General features: G+C 41.7%; 3 protein-coding genes across 3 annotated transcripts; all 3 read right to left on the reverse strand.

Annotated features, from left to right (window-relative positions):
- Window positions 1–760: 760 nt before the first annotated feature.
- LOC306751482 (cytotoxic granule associated RNA binding protein TIA1-like) lies at window positions 761–9,648 on the reverse strand. Its single transcript, XM_079235059.1, has 12 exons — window positions 9,520–9,648; window positions 8,222–8,318; window positions 7,356–7,454; window positions 5,601–5,655; window positions 5,056–5,143; window positions 4,195–4,270; window positions 3,924–4,029; window positions 3,534–3,632; window positions 3,363–3,447; window positions 2,888–3,026; window positions 2,627–2,784; window positions 761–1,853 (listed from the first exon to the last, which is right to left on the reverse strand). Exons 1-12 carry the CDS (start codon window positions 9,543–9,545, stop codon window positions 1,715–1,717), a joined length of 1,167 nt encoding a protein of 388 aa, XP_079091185.1. The 5' UTR covers window positions 9,546–9,648; the 3' UTR covers window positions 761–1,714.
- Window positions 9,649–10,450: 802 nt separating this feature from the next.
- Window positions 10,451–14,893, reverse strand: dtwd2 (DTW domain containing 2; the record flags this gene model as incomplete). The annotated part of the gene is made up of 6 exons (XM_079235452.1): window positions 10,451–11,448; window positions 12,002–12,130; window positions 13,181–13,379; window positions 13,482–13,576; window positions 14,426–14,516; window positions 14,727–14,893. 6 exons carry the CDS (start codon window positions 14,891–14,893, stop codon window positions 11,269–11,271), a joined length of 861 nt encoding a protein of 286 aa, XP_079091578.1. The 3' UTR covers window positions 10,451–11,268.
- Window positions 14,894–15,694: 801 nt separating this feature from the next.
- On the reverse strand, window positions 15,695–19,210 carry LOC306751462 (uncharacterized protein). Its single transcript, XM_079235031.1, has 2 exons — window positions 19,065–19,210; window positions 15,695–18,219 (listed from the first exon to the last, which is right to left on the reverse strand). The coding sequence occupies exons 1-2, from the start codon at window positions 19,187–19,189 to the stop codon at window positions 15,996–15,998; spliced, it is 2,349 nt and encodes a 782-aa protein (XP_079091157.1). The 5' UTR covers window positions 19,190–19,210; the 3' UTR covers window positions 15,695–15,995.
- Window positions 19,211–22,182: the final 2,972 nt, after the last annotated feature.

Raw genomic sequence — 22,182 nt, forward strand, 5'->3', positions numbered from 1 at the left:
CTTAGGCACCGCCTACTCTTGGATGGGTTTTTTTTGGGGTTAAACAAAAAAAAAAAAAAAAATGAAAAAAAAAGTAACTCACTGATAAGGCAACACAATGGAATTGTTCAACTATTTGTAGCTGTACAATTGGACAATAACTTTTCGTCCGAGCCGCTGGAAGAATCAAATGATGTCTACTGTACACGGACCAGCACTGGACAGGGATGCTACTGTCAAACAGCCGTTTGTGGAGGAGTCCATTAGCCCAAGCAGAAGCAAGCTCACTCCCTTAATTAACATGTTGTCTTTATACAGATTCAGTACAATTGAACAGACTGTTTGGTTATATACATAAAAACAGACAAAAGATTATGGAATGCAAAAACATAAAAAAACAACCTAGTATTTCAAATTTTGTGAAAAGATAACCTTAAGTATTTGTGCAATATTTATCTGCCTACAAGTAAGATAAGAGTGGCAGTAATCCCTGCAATTGGTTCATTTGAGATATTGAAAATCTAATTTTAAAAATAAAGTTGACAGTTGACAACCACTTAGTGTTTTATAAACAAACATAAAAGGTCTCATGACTTCGATGGTGTCACTGCAACATTTTCTTTATAAGACAGTCCCGAAATGAAACGCGAAAAGAAAAAGAAAAGAAAAAGGCAAAAGCTCTTTATACAATATCATTTTAAAGTTGCTCAAAACAAAAAACAAAGAAAATGACAATTTTATCTGTTGCAAAAAAAAAAAAAAAAAAAAAAAAAAAGATGGCGTAGTCCTTTGTTTCAAGGGAAGATGAACTGGACATTGTTCTTGTGTGTCAAAGCATCAGTTCATGCACACACACAAGCGCGCACACACGCACACACACGCACACACGCACTTCTTATCCACAGACAGGATTCTCGTCAGTCTGTTCAGTCCGTCCCAGGAGATGAAAGTGTAGGAGCGCTGAATTGTAATTGTTTTCTGGTTTCCACGTTCCCCGCTCAACCTGCCTACTTCGTCTGCTCAGTGATTTCCTACGTTTCACAGAATGACTTCGACAACACCCTGAGAACTGCCTCGGACTTGTTGTTCACTTTAGTGACGGGTGGACAGAACAGAAGTGAGAGCGAGAGGTTCCAATTGAGTGAAAGAAACATTAAATCGCACCCCTTACTCAATACATTGCATTACTTACTATGGATTAATGAGCGCTGTCTTTTTGAAAAGTTGGTAGCCTCTCCTCCCTGTACGGTTGCTAAACATTGGTATAAAATTCGGGCCCTTGCTCTTTGGCTCTGAAGGGCTGAAAACAAAACTAAACTTGGTGTTTTTTTTACTATAATTAATTGATGTTCCTCTTAAATTAAAAACGTGGCTGTGCTAGAAAAATCTACACACGGTCGTATAATTTACATTTGGCCAGTTATCTGCAGGCATTACAAAAATACGCCAAACAATAAAATGGGCCCAGGAATGCAAGGTGTGTTAGCATCGAGCTGTTTTTTGACAGTGTTTACGTGTTCTGGAGTGGATCGTTTTCTTTACACTTGCAGATTTGGGCAGTGGGTGACGTTATGGGCTGGTAAAGGTTGATTTAAAAAAAATGGCGTACCAGCTTCTCTAACAGAATAACCTTGTGTGGTGACAGAGAGAACGCATCTAATGCCCTCCTTTCCCCCAGCAGAGTATCATCCTTGTGGCCCTTGGAGGCTTTAGAGAGGCCTACTGTGATCAGTGATCAGTGGGTGTGGTAGCCGGCAGTGCTCATGCCAGCCGTGTTGGTGAGCACGGCCCCGTTGACTCCCTGCCCCGGCTCCAGCACGGCCCCGTTGCTCACAGCGCCCACGCCTGTCCATCCGGCACCGGCATGTAAATGACTGGAACGGCAGACAGAAACACCGCATTTAGGACATTAATGAAAATGAAAACGCATTGCATTTAGACTGTATTCAGAGACATTTCCAGTAGAAGTATTCAAGCACTGTGCATGAGCACCATTTTGGGGTACTTTACTTGCTACTTCATAGTTCTACTGCACGACATCTTGTTACTTTGCAGATTCCGAATATTGGCTTATACAAAACATAAATCAGCATTTTACTAGATCGACTGGGTTTAATGCAGTACTTGTACCAGAGTCATTTTACACTGTCGTATTGCTTTTTTTACGTCAGTAAAAAGATCCAAATACTACTTCTGCCACTTGAAGCAACAAGAGCTTATATGCATATGCTAAATGTAAGTGTACATGGGGCCAGTAAAACTGGATTTATACACCTGCTTTAAGCCGCAACTAAGGCTGTAGGCTTCAAAGCTATTCTGTTAGTTTCTGATACAGACAACATGTGTCAAAAAAAGGGGGAAAAAATGTTTGGTTGTTGTCTCCTGGTCACTAACGCACATCTAGCAAAACCATTTACACCGCAAACCTTTGCCAGCAGCACAAAATAGTCCCATTGTCAGAACTGTAAACGTCCTGCTGCGGCTCGTTATCACAAAGCAAAGTGAGAACCAAACCATACGACCCCATAAACCCTATTTGGTGACGCAACCGGCAAAGCAAGAGACCAACAGTCTTGAAAACGAGACATTGAAAACAATGCTTTCGGTACAGCCGTTCCTTTGATCCTGCGTCATCTGTAGCACTCACTTGTAGCCCTGCTGATCCCAGCCCTGTCCGTAGACGCCATAGCTCGGCACCTGCCATCCGTTGGGCACATATTGGCCAATCTGCTGGGCGGCGGCTGTGTTGCTGTACCACTGACCCCACTGGCTGTAGGGCTGCGCTGCGAAGCTCACCGTGTTCTGCTGACATGCAGAATAATAATTTATAGAGAGGCAGACTATCACGTTGCACCACAGGGAGATGATCAACTACACAGCCCAGGGTTGGCTCATCCTTTGTTCATACCTGGGGCATCTGTACCTGCTGGATGGGGCTAACCATGTCTGTTGTTTCTTTGCCCCAGTAACACTTCACAACGTAGCCCTCTATGGATGTACCATTGACGGACACGATGGCATGAGCGGCTGCTTCATGGGAGTTGAACCTGCACACATGAAGAAGAGCTGGACCGTTTAATATCAAGACGCAGAGCACAAACGCAAGGTTCATATTAGAGATGCACCGAACAAACTTGTATTTCTTTTTTTGTTCCTTTTTTATTTACAGACATGATAGTTTCACATCAGCACACAGCCACACACAGCCCCACACACACACACGCGGTGTGAGTGAAGAAGACTTAGATGACAATAACAAAGTAAAAGGATAACATCAGTCAGACTTGAAAGAATCGGCCAAAGGAAATTCCAGTCGGTGCATCTCTAGCTCCCATGTGACCGTTAAAAAAGTTCACTGTAGGTCCATCAGAAAGTCAACTTACCTCACAAACGAGTAGCCTTTGTCTGGGAAAACCCGGATTTCCATTATTTGGCCGAAAGGCGAGAAGGTCTGTCTCATGATTTGCTCTACAAAGAAAATGAAACCGATAAATATTCTGCATTGAAAGAAGTGCTTCTAAACCCGACGCTTGGGCTTCTGTTGAGAAACTCACCTGTGAGGCCTGTCGTGACTCCCCCGCAGTAGACTGTGCAGTTGCTGGGGCTGGACTGGTTTACCACCTCATCAAAGGATAGCTGCTTGGTGTTGGGTGCTAAAATTAGTAGAGTAGTATTAGAGTTAGAGAAGGTTTCTATTTAATTTGTCAGCTTTTTTCACAATATAAAAAAATACAAACATGCGCCCTGACTGTATGAGCTAAATTCAAAATGTATATTTAATTCTTTGAGCGCCTATGGTGACGTGTTTATTAGTCCCGTGAGAAATATACAATGGAAAATTCAGTAATTTTGTGTTCTCAGGTGATCTAAAAGTACATTAGGTAGAAGAGCCGAGATGCAGACCATTGATTTCTTCTTCTTTAATTAAATTACAGTGAACTTACTCTCATTTGTAGTTTTCGGGGCAGGCTTTCTTGTTGCCCAGTTGGTCCTGATCTGCCTTCCTCCCAACCACTGTCCTCCCATCTGCTGTATGGCATTCTCTGCATCCTGATAATGGAGAGAGAAACAGGCAAACCTCCTCAAGACTCCTCACAGACAACGAACACCAAACGTCTCACTGTATGTAAACCCTGCGCCGCAACTACGTTAACAATCAGAGCCTGCTAATGTTTCCTCAGTCCTCTAACACATGGGCATTACTGGCACACTTACCCATTTGTTGAAGAAGGAGACAAAGCCATAGCCTTTAGATTTACCTGTGGCCATGTCTTTCACCACTCGACAATCCCTGTGGACAAACGTAACACACAGTCAGTCGAGAAATTCCTACATATATGTGAAATTATCAACAGAGTGCCTCAATAATAGCGTTTTAATGAATTTATCATTAGGGGAATTTAAAGTTGGCCATATGGAAGGGTTTGTGGTGTGTTTATTGTATTAATTAAATGCTTGTTAACAAATCCCTTGAAAAGACCACAACCAACAACGAATGCATCTACCAACAAGTATTGTGTGTATTAAAGCCAGATCCATCTTCTTCCTCTTCGCCATAGAGCTCCATTAAAAACACAGAGAACTTCACTGTAGTTCTTGGTGCACTAGATGACGGGTTCCTTCATTATGACCACAGGTAAACACTGTAGTTTATTTTGACTCAATCCCACATTCACTTGCTGCCATGAATACTCACTAAACTAACAAATGTGGATTAATTTGCCGCTGAAAATAGTCCCAGACAAATGAGTTTGTTTCCTCCCGTTTGAGTAAATAACCTTTTTTTATAGGTGAATTACTTAAACTTTATTTTTGTAACTCTTTCACAACGTCAAACTAAAGGGCTTGTTGTGCAGTGACAAAGATAGTATTGGGAAACAAACCAACACAATGCTCATTTTGACCTTTTCACAGGATTTGTTGACATTAAGCAAAATAATATCTATATAGCACTTTTCGTTTATTTAATATCCATCCAAAATGTTTCAAGAAGGGATTTAAAGTACGCTAAGGATGTAGAATATATAGAATAAACATATAGAACTACACAAATAACGATCATGAAAATACACTTACGATATTTTCCCAAACGGAGCAAACGCTGCTTTTATGTCATCTGTAGTGATTTCAGGACTTAAATCTCCAACAAAGACGTGGAAGTGACCTAAACAAAACAAAAACATACATTCACTGTGCGGTTCACACAAACAACTATTTAACACAGATAGTATGATATCAGAGTGTCAAAGATAAAAACGACAGAATAACTTTATTTACTAAAACAATTAAGAAAATGGCATAACTCCTGTTGCCCTTTTGTACATCCTCTATATTATTGTTGTACTGAAGTACTTTATAATGATTTTAATTATTTGTTTTTGGGATTTGTTTTATGTATTACCAGAGTGTGCACATTATGAAAAAGAATCAACTGAGAGATGGGCCAGATGTTTGGCATGAGACAGAACAAATAAAAATACAAAACAATATTGTGTATAAGTGTAGCACTGAAGGAAAGCAACTTTATCTCCCCTGTATACCGAGTACTATTTGGAAAGTACTCATATTTTCTACCTTGAAACCCTGAAGGACAAACCAAGTAACCTCGATGAACTACTTACTACTTGTGTCTTTCTTTTGGCTGGTTGGCGTCGTGGCCCAGTTGACCTTGACCTCCTGCAGGAGAGACAGTTGAGAGCGGAGGGAAGAGGGAAAAGGTGAGAAGGGAAGTACACTTGCATAAAGGAGGAAGATGCTTTCTCTTTGATTAGAGGTTTTGTCACACACCAGTTTACGTTTATATTTTGTGATTGAGAATATTTTCATAAGCTGGTCTCTCTGGGCCATACGTGGGTTCTTAAACCACCACGACAAACTGATTCATCCATTGTTATTATCTCATTTTACATACCTTTGCATTAGTTAATAAAAACAGCAAAACACAGTGGAGAAGATAAAAGGGATATCAAGATTTCACCTTCATAATCAGGAACATTTCAGTCTCAGTCAAGTAAAAATTTGGAGCAAAACTGTAGGAAGTAAGGTCCAAATAACAAGGGACTTACAAACAAGTGATTTTTACGAACTTGTTATACTCCTCAAATGGTCCTTCAATACCTGTTGAGGATAAAATATTTTCAACTGAATGTATTTGTCTTCAAGTTGCTCTTATGTGGATTCTACGTGGTAATAACTTTGCAAAAGAACACAGCAGTAAAGACGTGAGGGGACAGAAGAGCATCAATTCAAGGAGATCAAAGACATGGAGCATGATTACACAGCAAGGCCATGTTAAAGCTATCAGTCAACATGATCTTAATTCAAAACAATCTTAATTCAAAACAGACAGAATGATGCATTAAGGGACAATAGGTATTTAAACAACACCTTGTTTACACCTGTGTTAACACACAATGTAGGTTATCAGTTGATTAGGTATGATTTTAATGTCATATAATGCTCTAGCCTTTTGGAGATAAAAAAAAAAGGCCTTTTATAACCTAATTGGTCAAATGTCCAAACTCTAAAAAAAAAAAAAAAAAAGTATTCTGTATCCACCTAACATTATTATTTTTATATAAAGTAAAATATCACTGGCTCCAGCCTGTGGATATTTGGACAAAATCTGCTTGTGTGACATTGTTTTTGATATTTTTCAATTTTTTATAGAAAGTCAATATTAGCATTTATTTACTTTATATAAAAAAGGCCCTAGGATGCAAAACAGACTTCATGATCAGAAGACTTGAAAATGAATTTATAATATTGTTCAGTAAAAAGTATGATGCAATGTCAATATTTAAGACATATTTAAGAAAGCGTCTCAAATAAATCACAAAAGGTGGCAAAATTGATTAAACTGCATCAGTCTGAAAGTTGTTAAACGTCCTATAATGAATTTGCTTCCCTCTATTTAGAGGAATACAAAAAAGTAACACCATCTTTTTGCCTCCTAAACCTACAACTATGAGAGGGATAAACACAGAAAAGGACAGAATACACTTTAATAATCTCATCGTTAAAATCCAATTACTTTGAATCCATCATGGCTTTTGTATCTACTGACTTGTGTTAATGCCACAAGAAAGCAAGAAACTATTTCAATGAATAACAAAAAGCTCACACAGTTGAGTATTAAGACATGATGATTTTTTTGAATTCACAGCAGAAACATTAGAGTTGCTGGTGTTCCCACCGCGGTCATTTCTGGTTGAGCACAGAAGGATAACGTGCGCAGGGGAATTAGAATGAAGTGGAGCAGGAACAAGGAAGTAAGATGAGCTCTAAAAAGATACAAGTTTTTCCAGTTGCTTCATTTCAACCAAGCCCACCCAGCCTCGCCATAGTTGACTCACCCAGGAGATATGATTGCTTACCTTACCCAGTATTTTCCGACCATTCATGGCTGCGATTGTGGCAGTGGCATGTCTATACTCATAGAACTCCACAAAGCAGTACGGATCATGACCTGCCGTCTGGAGTGGACAAGAAACATAAATATTATACACCATCGTCAGTCAAAGAAAATATATAGAATGTCTCCTTTTTGGTTTCTGATTGTTGTCGTTTTCCTCAAACGGTAATTTACAGAGCAGATATGTCTGCTGTGGCAGACTATGTTGGACTTTATAGTCACTGTGGCCATTACACATGTTTTAGCAAATATGATGACATCATTTGGGATTAAAGTGAGAGGTCAAAACAGGACTCAACAGGATTCCCCCTTGCCTGGAGATTGTAAAGTTCGGCTTCCTTCCTTCTCTTATGAGAGTTGGCCCTGCGCAGTGCTGATTGAGCATTTGTGAGTAAAATGGCAGCTTCAGCATAAATGAGCATTTCAATTATCCTGGAAACAGGAGTTTAGTTGGTTGGCGTTAAAGAGCGTGTGGGCGAAACTCCAGGTTAATTTACTTAAATGAAGATTAAACATCACAATTAACTTTGGCCTTTGCTGTTATTTGATAAGCGCTAATAAATACAAAAAACAGGGTATGGAAAAAGTAGGATGGTGAACGCTGCAAAACAATCCTGGACTCTGGAGGAATTGTTGTGCATCAACATGATGATCATTCAGAAAAGGTGAGTGAGCGACTAAAGCAGACCCCAAGGTTGGGGAGCAATATATTGATTTATGAATTCCCATGGGTTGTACAATGGTTGTCCTTGGATTGTACTGCCAAAGGCGCCTGGTGTAATCCAAGCATCTTCTCAAGCAAGGAGGAGGGAGATGACACAAACTCACATCTACTATCATTTTGCAGCTTTTGCAGGGTCCAATCTGGCCAAACAACTCCAAGATGAGGGCCTCTGTCACGTCCCGGGACAGATTCCCCACATACCTACAATGGACAAAAGACAGTATTGTGATGGATAAATGTGACATCTTGTACAATTGAGATATATATATATATATATATATATATATATAAACATTATGTTAACTTGTTCCTGAGGCAATTAACCAGTAAATCTGGGTCCAGGCAGTGTTTTTAGATTGTATTAGTTTACACACATACTTAGATCACCAGGTAAAGTGGTGGTTTGCCTCCATACAATAAATGGCTTCACCTGCCTGATTACAATGCTGTTAAGTTTGTACATTTGCCTCTAGTGTTTTAAGGTTAGCATCTTACAAATCCATATTCCCATTAAATAATATTATTGAGACTGACGTATGTGTAAATGCCAAAACAACACACATGCACAATAAAAAAAGAAAGATACCAGCATCCGGCAGTAATCAGATTTCAAATCCACCTTTAGTGTTGCAAACGTCTCCAGACCGTTTATGGCAAATGATTATAATAATATATTATAATAAAAGAAACATAGAGCAACTCGGGACAGATACCACCATTAAAATATCTGCCTCCTGACCTCGTCATTCAATACTGCTGGCTTTAAATAGATTAAAGTTAATCTTAGGTGACAATTAAAATACACCGTTTTCTAAACTAAATTAACATCAGCGTTTGGTAATATTTAACGAGGGTTACTGGTATCAAAACGACCCATTCAAATGATTCGTCAATAGGCCTGTGCATTGATGATCCTATCGCCCAGCGTTGTGGAGGTGACGGCACACCAAACTCCGTGGAAAAAACAAACCAGTCCAGTGTTCTCCTGCCCATCGTCAGACTTACTGACCGTGGAGAGCAGCTTTTCACATGTGGCCAATCCGTGCAAGTCACCGTTTAATTCGGCACACACTATAACACATCAAGCCGTATTTATTTCAATAAAAAAATGCTATTTTCTTTGGCGAGCAGTGCGAACCGAAGCGTTAATTTGAGCTATTTCTGGAATTAGTTAACGGCTGAGGCGAATTCACCACATGTTAGCTCTTTACGGTGCGTTTAGTTATCACCGAGGCAATTCGGTTCAACACATCCCACATTTGCTGGATTTATAATTGAGTTAAACGTCCAAATATTTCCGTTTTCGGGGATAATACGCTGCATCTGCTAACCGAGCTACGTGACGACTACGAGCGGTTATGCTAGCGGCAACGCAGACGCGCGCGCGCACGCACACACTTACAGGGTTTTAGGCTGGTCATCGTCCATTCTGTTTAACTTGCTGGCCGAGAACAAGTCGCAACCCTGAGAGAAAGTCCACGACTGTCGCGGGGCAGCTGCCTGTAACACCCGTCAAGTTATTCTATTGCGCAGTGTGAACTGCTTAACCGCCGCTGAGTGAACAATGGGGCCGCCGACAAAGATGGCGGAGCGACTGGAGCCGAGACGAAATACGCATGCGCAAGCGATTCAGCCAAAGGCAACATCAAGACGGGTTACAAAATACTGACGTTTCTCTCTTGTGTGTTCACCAAAAAAATCCCCTTTTTTTCTGTTTCCCAAGAAAGATAAGAGCTGTACTTTTATTATATTATTATATGATATGTCTTCATTTGATTATCTCCTGTTCTTTCCTTAATTTATGTACTTATTTTAACAGTATATTCTATTTATTCTGCATTGTGCCATGTATCACCACACCATTTAATCTCGATTAAGAATATCGTAGACGGAGACACACAGAAAAAACATGAAATACGTGGTCTTGTACATGTGACTTTCCTTTACCCCTAAAATGCATTTAACCAGACCAAACATGCACGGACATGCACTTTTTTCAGCTGTATATATGCAACTCATACCTGTAAAAGTATTACATGTATCATTATATATGCACAAACAGCACATATTTTGCTCCCTTTGAGGTCTCACTACTGCATATATTTTGTTTTCTATACGCTTAAAAATATTTTCCACGTTACCGGAAATTATATTTGGAAGAGAAATCGCACTTTACCATCTAATGTGTGAAATGTGGTCTTTGCTGCCACATGTGACCCAGAGCTTCTTTCAAAGAACAGCATAGCAAGCTGACAGTGTTTAATTATTCTTCACAGGAGGTAACTTGTTTTCTTCTTATTAATTCTAGCTATATTTTGATCCGTAAACACATGTACAAGTTGAAAAGTGGCACTAAGCGCATGAGCAAACCCCATGAATCTATCATGCTTACATATGAAATACACTTTACCTGCCTGCTTTGCAATTTTTAAGTTCAAGTTATAACATGACAACATTGTTTTTGAAGATATAACCCGCTAATTCAGTTCTTAGCTTTTCCAAATGGCAAAATTGACACAGTGAGACATAAAAAAAGAAGAACATGAACATTGTATTGTATTATACACAACCATGTCCAGTCAGATTTACTTTAATTCCTTCTGTATAATATCTAAAAAAACAACTTGTAAAATATCTTATAAATATAACCGTACTGTATATTGGAAAGAGCTCACATACAGTAAAACACAAATCTCCCTTTCTTTCCTGCTGTAATGCGTTTGTGTGGTAGTTTCTTGGAGTATCACATGTTTTATGTGTAGTTTCTATTTTGTAACATCTGAATAAAGATTTAGCTAAAAACCTCTGTTACCCCGTCCAGATGGGTAAAGTTAATCCAAACAGAACCACCACAGTGTTTACAAAACGCAGTGAGGAACGATGTAATTTGTTTTTAAAACAATTCAAACTGATTTATTGTCACATCTTGATATTTAAACTACAACCTAAATTTGTCATTAATTCCTTTTTAATTAAGAACAAATACATAAATTACATTCACCAGCAATTATATATAAAATAAACTCCCAAAAAAGTCCAGTGGTTTCCGTGTCTGTGCCCCAATGCCGTCACATGCTGCTCTGATGAAACAGTCCTGTGCAGCGTGAAAGACATACAGGGACGAGTCGAGCTTCTCCGCTCAGTCACTGCCTCATCTCGGGCAGACGTTGTGGTCGGTGACGAGTTTCTCCATCCTCTTTATCTTGCGTTTGTTCTTGGGCATGGGTTTGTCGTACATGCCGTTCTTCAGTAGATGCTCCTTGCTGTGGTGAACCTGAGCGCCGTGCTGCAGCTGGAAGGAGCACAGGGCTTTCAGGGGCCTCAGCAGAACCTGGATAGTGGTAAAAGTACAAAACCCTTATATATTTTACACTGCAACCTTTGTTTTATGCGGAAGAAATGTCTATGTACTGTACATATCTGGTACTTTGGCTTTAGTGATGTCACACTTATTAAATATTTCAAAATTACTACATATTTGTGTATAGGAAAATGGTCACTCGTAGTAATGAACCTGCAGTTCTTCTCAGCTCAATGAAGCATTTTAGGGTCTTTTCAGCTGATTGTTTTGTTTTTACATCCTTCAACTCTCATCAGATGTCCAAAAAAGAGGCAGCCGTTTTCAAAGATAGCAATTAGCTGCTGAACATAGTGAAGCATAGAGCAGCTTAAAAAGCCTTTTTTTTCTTCTTGGGAGTTGGTGGAGACCAAAACAGAGTGAATATTGGACTTGCACTCATCAAGTGGACACATACTGACTTCAAACGAAGGCTTATGTTGCTCCGTGTACTTCACCACATCACTTTGATGATACAAATGTGTCAGCGTCGTGTCAACAGATTGTTTATGCTGCCCCAAAAGTGGCCAAAAAAGCATCACGTCACCTCTTGGATGTCGTCGTTCCGCTCCAAGACGGACAGGGCGACAGCAGCGCATTCCAGTGTGGACAGACAGATGTTGGAGGGTTGTGTGCGGATCACGTACTGACTGGAAAGAGTCCTATTGAGCTGCACCTGATAGACCAAAAGCAGAGGTACATTAGTGATGCAAGTGGGGCCTTCTCTCTTCACCAACATATAATAGGCAATTGCTTTTAAAGATGAGATATTATGACACTCATCATTTTCATGAAATTAAACCTTGTTTTTTTTAATACCATTTAATGTATCTACAGTCAGTAATTACCTCTCTATATAGTAGTTTTCATTGTTAGTGGCAGCCATTACTGTGCTGGATTCATATTGCCTTCACATGTAGAAAGGACTCAGGAAGTCATTATTCAGATTAAATTAAATTAAATCTAATTGATTTCAGCCTCACTGTTGAATCAAGTTACTGCTCATGCAAACCAAATGTTTCCTGCTGCCTCACATTAAAGACGTTTAACTGGCAAAACACAGGGTGGCTTTTATTGTGAAATATTTAATATTGCTGGGCGTAATGGAACAAGAGGCAGCAGCCACAGTTAGATTAAGAGCTGCAAGTGACAGCATGCTGGAAACTTCCCTAATTAAAATAACATGAGTCTGTTTACTGTGCTGTAAACACATTCATCAGTTAATCTTCCGCTGTTTTTCTGACGAAAACAAAAGCTGCTCGAGTGTTTTCAACCAACAAAATTCTGAGCCCTGTGGAGTTAATCTGCACTTGTTGTTCCCACCAGTAATCACAGATGTCGTCAAATCAAAAAGTCCTGAAATCGTAAGTATTACAACTTTATGAGCTTGAAAAAAAAAGTAAAACAGAGGGGAAAGAAAAAAGGCTGATAAGTCCACAGTGTTCACTTGCCCACATTTAAGAGACCTTTTTATTGTTGCTTTGAGTTCAAATTAGTCGTTTTGTGTGGGTGAAGCAGCTTTCCCACCAACGGGTGTGATGGGAGAACGTATACGGTCTCAGGTGAACAAGGCACTCTGCTCTATTCCAGCTAAATGTTGTGACTCAGGCAATTTTAAAGTATGAATCTTGCTTAGGACAGCTGTGCCAAAGACACAAAGACGAAATTAACTTAATTATCTCTCCCGTCCTCTTTTAAGTGACAACACAGTTAAACACACACACACCTGTTTGGGCAGGTGGAACAGGCTGTTTTTGAGGAACATGTTTTTGGCCTGGCTCCAGGTGCCGTCTATGATGATCACATTATGCTTCACCGCTCCTACTTCTTGGTATTGCACCAACTCCTCCAGGTTCTGGGAATTGGGACCTGGGTACAGGATCAAGGTACGGCTGTCCCGGCACACCGCTGCCAGCTCTGGGTGCCTGAGAGGAAAAAAGAATGGGAGACAAAAAAGTAAAGTTATCAAGAGAAATCCGTGACAACAGTGTTGTGTAATCAGGGTGAAAACAAGAAATACAGCTCACTTTTCCTCATTGAATCTCCTTCCGACTATGACATTGCATTTTCCTTGCGGCAAACAAGCAGCGAGTAGCGGCACTGTGCGAAGAACTCTGCTCTCCTGAAAGCACACTGGAGGTTAGAACGGTCGGTCATAATCAGCTGTCCTGTTTGCATTTTACTTGACTGGTTTGGGACACACAACGTTTGGCATTCTTCATTCAGGCAAAATAAACAAAACAAAAAAACACCTTTGTGTTAATGCAGCTTATTTAAATTAGATTCATATCAACCGTGTAAATAACTCCCCACAATAAAGATGATTTAGTGCTTGTATGAATCTAACAATACAATTATAAAAAAGGAAGGGTGCAGGCATAACATATCAACACGGTATAATCCAAAAATATACACAGATCCCTTCTAAGTACTATAGATATGTATGAAAAGTGGCATGGCTCTGTATGCAGATCAAATCTGAATTATAGGTCTCTCAATACCCAGTGTAGGAGCTATTTATATGATGTTAGCTTTTACTTTTGATAGTTTTTTTGTTTAGTTTAACTATTTTTTGTTGTCTAGGTATACTTTTTTGAGTTTGTTCATTGGGTAACACCGTGGGCACCTGGGGTTATATCTGTAGCAGTAGGCAGGTACAGGACCAGCATGCACCTGTGTAGGCCTATGTTGTTGTTGTTTTTTACCAGAGCAGGAGAGGAAGCAATATGAGTTCCTTTGTTTGTTTGCTTGTTTTGTGAAATGAATCATAAGAAACACAGAATCCTGCATGGACAATGCATTATTTTGCCTGCGTAAAACCCAAACCCACGGTGCCAAAGCGTCAGTGGCCTTTTGGGTTTGTTTGTTTTTGATGAACAGGAAGAATGATTACAGCAAAGAAAACTGGTTTTATGTGCACTTAGAAGCGTTGAGCATGCAGTGCCATATGTGACACACGATAATAACTCACCTCTGCAGGATGCTGCACTACGTACAGGCACGTGGAGACCTCCATGGGTTGTGTCGGTAGAAAAGGACAGAGACACACCTTCTGAGGGCGACTACATGGGAGGAAAGTTGAAGAAGTGAAGCTGTGATTCCCCCGTTACTTCCCAGCCTACAGCCCCCAGTTTCAGCTGGTCTTGAGCTTTTTCTGCAACATTATTCTGTTCCCTCATTAAAGCATGCCAGTTATTCGAGGAAGAGGAGAAGTGTCCAACCGCACTATCTTGTCAGCTAGCTAGCATTAGCGTCACTTGAATTCAGCTCACCGGCACAGCAAACACGTCGGTCTTCTCTCGCCGACCTCGACCGGGAGCGCCGCCAGGTCGCCGAACGCGTCGACCAGTCCACTGTCCTCCGTCGACGAGCTGTCGCCGGTGTCGGCTCCGTTTTCTTCCGAAGAGACCGACGGGCAAAAGCTGGGGACATGGTCCATTGCTAACTGATACAAATATATGTATTCATAGAAATACAGCAGCTAGAAACACCGCGAACCGGTTAAACTGACCAAAAAAAAGAAAACTGGGAGTTGTCTTGTTTGTGTTGAACTTATTATGTTCACGCATTAATTAATTTTGTTGGGGGAAATTAGTGGTTATTAAATTATGGTTAATTAGCCGTGTCAATAAGCATATGTGTTCTATCTACTGTGGTTCTATCGACTGTATTTTTTTAAGCCATTAACTCACAGCTGCCACCTGTCGGTGTGGAGGAGCAAGTGCATATCTGTTCGATCTACCGTGTTTCTATCGACTGTATTTCTAAGCCATTAACTCACAGCTGCCACCTGTCGGTGTGGAGGAGAAAGTGAAGGATTTAAAAAAAGTCATAAAATTGGGAAATGCTCATTTGTAGCACTTGATGTCGCCAGACTGTACATCTAAACTGGTGATAAAAGGTCCCAAAAGCCTTTTAACACAACCCTTTGTCTACCAAAACAACTTGTACTGCACCTTTACTTTAGTGTACATTTTATTTATGACATTTGTGTATGTTTGTATTAATATCTGTGACTTTCCTCTCTTTTTTTAAGTTTTAATTTAAAGTTTGCAATAATTGTAATTATGGCGTTTTGGAAAACATTAAGTTCATGAATCATGTTTGCACATATAACACTTTTTTGACTGTTTACAAGAGAGTTCACCGACTCCAAGTTGAGACAAGGTGTCAGGTTAGCAGCCAGAGAGCCTTATTTATAGCTGAAGATCTGCACTAAAGTCACACCGACACCGACATGTGCACTCTCACCCTTTTTTATTCACACTCGTGACCCAAACATCTTCCTTCAAACACACTATGATTCATGCACCAACCGCTCAGACCGCCGCAGAGACTGGATGAAAAGATCTTTGACTTCATGGAGTATGAGTACAGCCGGATGCAAATTATAAAAACTACAGACTATTTGGCACTTTGAAAATATGAAGTTTAAAGAATTTCCATCGGTTGATTGCAGTCTAATTCTACTGTGATTCTAAGACCTTGAAGACACATCAGCAAGGCACTTGACAACAAACTTGTTAAACACAGTAGCTCACCTAAAGTATTACACACTGTCCTTTGTCTTTAGCTGGATCGGCTGAACTATCGCCTGGTTTATCTGGATGAACCTCTGTTTTAGCCAATTCTGGTGACTTAACATCTACTTCTGGTTCAGTTTGTTTTGTTGTCGCTTCACTCTCACTTGTTTCCATTTCTTCAACCGTTTCAGCGTCTCTCTCGTGAGCTGCAGCTGGTTTTGTGTGTCTGACGGCGGCTGCACTTTCCGTTTCTGGGGACTCCATTGCAGCAGCCAAGGCGTTTTGAAGTAGAGCAACATTGCAGAGGGGCTGCGTCGTTTCCTCTCCATCTCCCTCCTCGGCAGCCTCTGCTGGTGACGCCGTCTCTTTCTCCTCCGCCCTCTGCTCCTTTCCACCGGCCTCTTCCTTTTCCTGCAGAATAACGTCAACCGGAGTCAAAGGTGTGAGGTCCAGACATGCCTTAGGAGAGGATGTGGCCTTTCTTCTCGGAGGGGCAACCGGCTTTTGCGTGTTCGAATCTTGCTTCCGCAATTCCTGATCTGTGCCGACATCTTTCTCGTCCAGATTGTCTGCACTTCCCCAGTCGGGCTCTTCCGAGAGAAACTCGAAGCTCGAGACGGCAAGTGTATCCACTGGGATCTTAGCCACGTTTTCTACCTTGATAGAGACGTTTTTGCTTGTTTTGACTTTAGTTTTTGTGGTTGTTTGGAGTTCGTCCTCTTGAAGAGATTGGGGGAAAGGATCTACATCACACGGAGAAGAGTTGTCACTGGACCTGAAGAAGTCTGTGATTTCCTCCTCGGAATTTGGCATCTCACCTTTTTCAGGCGCGGAAGGCAAATCGCAAAAATCATACAGATCTTTGACCAGTACCCGAGGGCCTTCCTCCGGGGATTTATCTTTGTCAGACGGCTCCACTTCCTGCGCAGGAGTCTCATCTATGAGGACGTATTTCTCTAAATATCCTCGTGCCTCCCGGTCTGATTGCCTGCTGTGGAAGGACGTCTCGGACGTCACGCTTTCCGTGTCCTCTTCTATCTTCCGACTGCCGACCGCTTCCTCGTACAGGTCGGTGTAAAGGAAAGCCATGGCTTTGGGCTCCTCCAGCAAAATTTGGTCGATAATTTTGGGAGGTCCGTCCGGCAGAAAGATCGGAGTCAGGATGTCCTCTTGGCTTCCAAACAAAGTGGAACCGCTGGGTTTTGAAGGCAACTTGCAGGGCGCACCGCGTCCGTCGTCTTTGTCCAGAGGTTTCACAGAGTAGCTGCCCGTGCCGCCGTAGAAGACTTCATCCAGAAGCTCGCTGGTGATTTCCACCAGACTCAGTGTGTCTGACTTGTCGTTATCCACAGTCGTTGTTGTGGCGGTGGTGTTGTTTTCAGAATGCACAGGGTTCTCGGTGTCCTGGATCCCGGGGACAACCCTCGCCTCTTGCCCCACCTGTCCCTGTGCGATCACAGCAGGACTTCCAGGAGCCTGGGCATCAACCAGGGCGAAGGCCTCGAAGTAGTCCAGGTTGCCGGCAGCTCCTCTGCCCGCAGGCCTGGCCACCGGAGCGCCCGGTGGATCCATCGCCCTTGTACCTACGGAAGGTGAGGGCTCGACCTGGTCCCCTCTCGCTGCGTCTGATCCTGTGTACGCCAGCTCGTTATCGTGAGTCTCCTCGCTGGCTTTGGGAACGAGGCTGTCCTCCAGATACGAAAGGTTGTCGACCATTTCTTTGCTCTCCTCTTCATCCACAGTTGGCAGCTTTGGAGGAACGACAATGTTGAGGATTTCAGAGCCCTCGGAGACCAAGCTGAATAGCCGCTGCTCTTTATCCCCCAGAGAATCGTGCGCTTCCTCCTCGTCTCCTTCCTCGTGTTTCACATTGGGCTGCGAGACTTCTACTAACTCCGGCCGGCCTGAGACGTTCTCAGAACTTTCTCCGAGGACCTCTCGTTGTCTTTCTGCTTTGCTCTTCTGATTAACCCTCTCTTTAGTTTTCTTCCGTCTGGAAATCAGCTCCTCGTCCATGACGAAGATGATCTTCCCCGCCGGCATAGACCCCGGCGTGGCACAGCCGAGATCCACGCCGGGGTTTCCGGCTTCGGACCCCCACGGCGTGGCGCAGCGGCTGGGCGTCGTCTCCCACGCGATCCCGCTGTCCTCGCCTTGCATGGTGACCATGGAAAAGGAGGAGTCCATCATCAGGCACTGCATCTTGGGCCGGACGTTGTCATCGTGGACGGCCTCGCGTAAACTGAAGGCAGGGAAACAACACGGCAGCAGTGTATTGGAATTCAAGGTCGCTCTGGTCGACCAATCAGATAACAGACTCAAATGTGGTTTTCAAGCTCGCTGCAAAAATATCTTTACATTAGAAATGTAATTATTTTGATACTCTCGTGATGATTATCATGCTAAAGTATCACGTGGCAGTTTGATTTCAGAGCAGAGGACAGATTGTGAATCCCTCAGAGGCAGATTTGGGATATTGGGCTGCATGAATAAACATGTAATTGAATTGAGGATGTTCTCCATACACAGCCTTTCACACACTAAGCCCACAAGCACAAGTTGCAAGTTTGTTCGGGACACCAAACTAAAACGAATGCAGTCGCATAACAGTTTTGGAATGAATCCTCCCTTGTTTGGTTTACAAAAAACTATTTTAGAGAGTGTTGATTCGTCATAATGGTCATTTTGGAGGTTGAACTGTATTGGATTTAACCGACATACACCTATCTGTGTAATACAATTCAACAGAATCACCTCCAAAATGATCTTAAAGTTGAATCAACACCTCTCTAAAATAGTTTTTAAAAAAAGAACATTATAACTCCATTAAGGGAGGATTTATGTTTGCATTAGTCTGCATTAATCTTAGGTGTACCCGATAAACTGGCAACTATATATGTATGCACTCAAGCACTCAGACAGGTCAGTGGCACTAATGGAATTTAATTTCATACGGGAATGGATCCAATTTATTTTGGTAAAATCTACCGTTGCCTCTGAGTAATTGGGGATTTGTTCCGAGTGAAACTATAAAGCAAACCTCATTACACAGCCAACTTTTTAATATGAAGGAGGACTCATCTCTACCTGTTTCTAAGGATCTCCACTTCATCTCCGGCCTCCAGGTTTAGTCCAGTGATATCTTCAGGTGTCATCGCTCTCATCTCAGAGTCCACATCCGCCCGCGACACGTCTTCTGTCCAAGCATCCATTGTTTTTAATATCTTGATGAATCTGCTCTCGACCCCTCTCACCACGACTCAGCGCTGCTCTGTTGATCACATTCGACGCCGGGCGTTCTCCAGCTGAGTCTTCATGCTCAGCGTAATCTTGAAATAGAAACCTGGTCCTCCAGTGTTTCATCTGAAGCATGTGCAGCATGCAGGGAGGTTGTTGTGTCATCTGTTCACACTGGCCGAGGCCTTGCATTTGGCACATACAATACATAGGTTAATGTGGGTTAATTAGTTGTAGCGTGTAGTGAACTGTATGAAAATGCATCAGCATGTATAGAAGGCTTCTGTTTTTGTGTGTTTTTTAGCCACGTCTAAATATAATGTTTTGCTGGTAGCCTATATCCAATGTCATGATCCCGTCTGTTAGTAGCATAAGTGTTTAGTTAGTTTTTTTAGTCATAAGGGATCAAATAAATCCCATATTAGGCTTAGACAGTGAACTAGCAAGGCCAATAAAATGAATAAATAGCATGTTTATAATTATTTCTCCTAATAACACACATTTATTGGCTAATGTACATGCTCTTTTTATTTATCTTCAGCATTTTGTATAATACAAATCTGCTTTATGTGACTCCTCCATACTACGAAAATGTCAATCTCGCACCTGTGTGTGTCTGTCTTGCAGTGTGACGGGGATACTATGTGGGAAACGAAGGACTGGAGGAGTCGGGGAGGGTTTTACTTAAAGTCAACAGGTTGTATCCGGGCAAACGTTGTCCTCATGTGCAAACTGGTCTGGCACAAACTTTCAGCAAATCATAAAGGCTAAATATATACTGGTAATAAACATGCACGTTCTTCTACCAATGTTTTAGCACATTCAGCTCATTTACTACAGAACAACTACATTCAACTAGTTAACAGTCACCAATCAATCCTTTACATTAGTTAATTAGCACATTGTCATCTGCAGATTGTCACTTTCCCACTTCAGATTTACGAAAAGGGCGTGTATTTTAGAGCTGCCAGTAACAAGTGGTTTAATTATCAATTCACCAATCAATAAATTGGGCCATAAAATGTATTTTTCACAATGAAATTGGAAAGAAGGATCTGTGCACTTAAGTGCTGCTTATATCAACAACTGTCCACAACATGGCAATCATCAGTAGCAGATCATGTGTCACTGGTAACCACACACACACACACACACACACACACACACACACACACACACACACACACACACACACACACACACACACACACTTCCTAGAGCTGGGAATAGGATTAATTAGGGTCCGAGCGACTGACGCAGTCAGTCCGAGTAGGACCCTATTGAAATTGCCAGGATTTTTATTATTCCACTTTGGACTGCTTTTTGGGGGACTTGTCCCTGCTGAAAACATGGAGGGACAAGTGCAAAACAACACTCTGCTGCATAAAAAAAGTCCCTTCAAAATAAAACCACAGGATGAAAAATATTTTTTTTCTTTCTTTCTTTTTTGCCCAGGAAAAGGCCCATGACCCACTGAAAACGGGTCCGCGATCCACCAGTTGAGAATCACTGCAGTAAATTACAGACGTGTGAATTGGTGATGTCAGATGTGTAAAGACCATAAGAGCTGCGGCGGCGGCGGGACACGAGTGGCGCCATTTGTTCCCGTAAACCACGATGGCACTATAGTGTGGAACGGCCTTTGGGTGATCGCTCGGTGTGTTTACATTTCCAGCATTTTTTCTTTACGTTAGAGGAAGGTTGGTACAGTCTGAATCACGTTTTACGACTTTTCCCCTGCCGGCACATGTTGTAGCTTGAATAAAAGCAATCTAGAGTAAACAGAAGTTGTTTGATTATTCTTGTACCTTTAATCCTTAAAAAGGAAAAATTCCTTGAAACCTTTCTCTTATCGACTTTTTTTCTAAAGCCTGAAAAAAAATGCTGGAAAATCTCTATAAATGTACTGAGTGAGAATGTCACCTCTGCCCAGCCTGCTCTTCTTCCTCCATGGCGTCCAGCTCCTTTTTGCAGAGGTGCTGGACGATCGCCACGCCGATGCAGTTGCCCAACACATTGACAACCGTGTTGAACCGGTCTCTGAAAGACGGAAACCACAGTGTGCTTTGAAAGCGGCAAATACGCCTGCGCGACGCCGTTGTACGGAACGCTAATATTGATGATTAATAAATCAGGCGTCCAATTTGAACAATAGGGGGGCGCTACAGTACTTCGGCCAATTTGGCATTTTCGGCCCATTTATGCTAATATTAGCATATATTTGCATTTACGCCAAATACTACTCCTACGATTTTTATGCAATCGACTTAATTTCTGTTCTAAAGTGATCTCAAGTCTCTCGTGATTATAGGTTGTGCTTTTTTCTCATTTTCACGCAACGGCCTCGACGTGACGTGGACCGAAAGACGCGCCTACTTTGCGCTAACCGCTATCTGAGAGAAAGCTGTAACTCCTCCATACAGTGAAACCTCTATGACTTCAAAAACTTTCTTCCGACGAGTGTCTATTAAAACCAAAAGTCTATTTCCCTCTTCTACCGTAGTTAACGTTAAAATAATGTGAGTTAGTGTTTTAGATAATCATTGCATTTCCAACCATATTTATTCCCAATCATATTTGATTTCCCCCCTTTTCCCAGATGAGAGAAACCAGACCGGTTTCTTTTGGAGTAATATTGTAATCAGACTACTGTCCCAAATGTTGCATAAGTTATTGAAGTCCCCCCTTCTTTTCTTTTTGTGTCGATTCTCCAGCTACTTGCCATTTGGACTGATGTCCATAATTGCCGGTAACGTCATTGAGATCACCAAATGGGGTACGGTCCAAACACTGGCAAAGTTTATCTCTACGGTTGTCACCGGGTACGCTCTCCTTTGGGCCAGAACACCAAATGGGCCTTGAAGCCTTCTGCTAATTTCATGTCATTGGTGTCGGTATTCATTGTGTATTGAACTGTGTGTTTCAGACTCCTAATCCATGGCATCCTAGTTCTACCGGCACTGTATTT

The sequence above is a fragment of the Taurulus bubalis genome (genome assembly GCF_910589615.1).
Source record: "Taurulus bubalis genome assembly, chromosome: 19".
NCBI lineage: Eukaryota > Metazoa > Chordata > Actinopteri > Perciformes > Cottidae > Taurulus > Taurulus bubalis.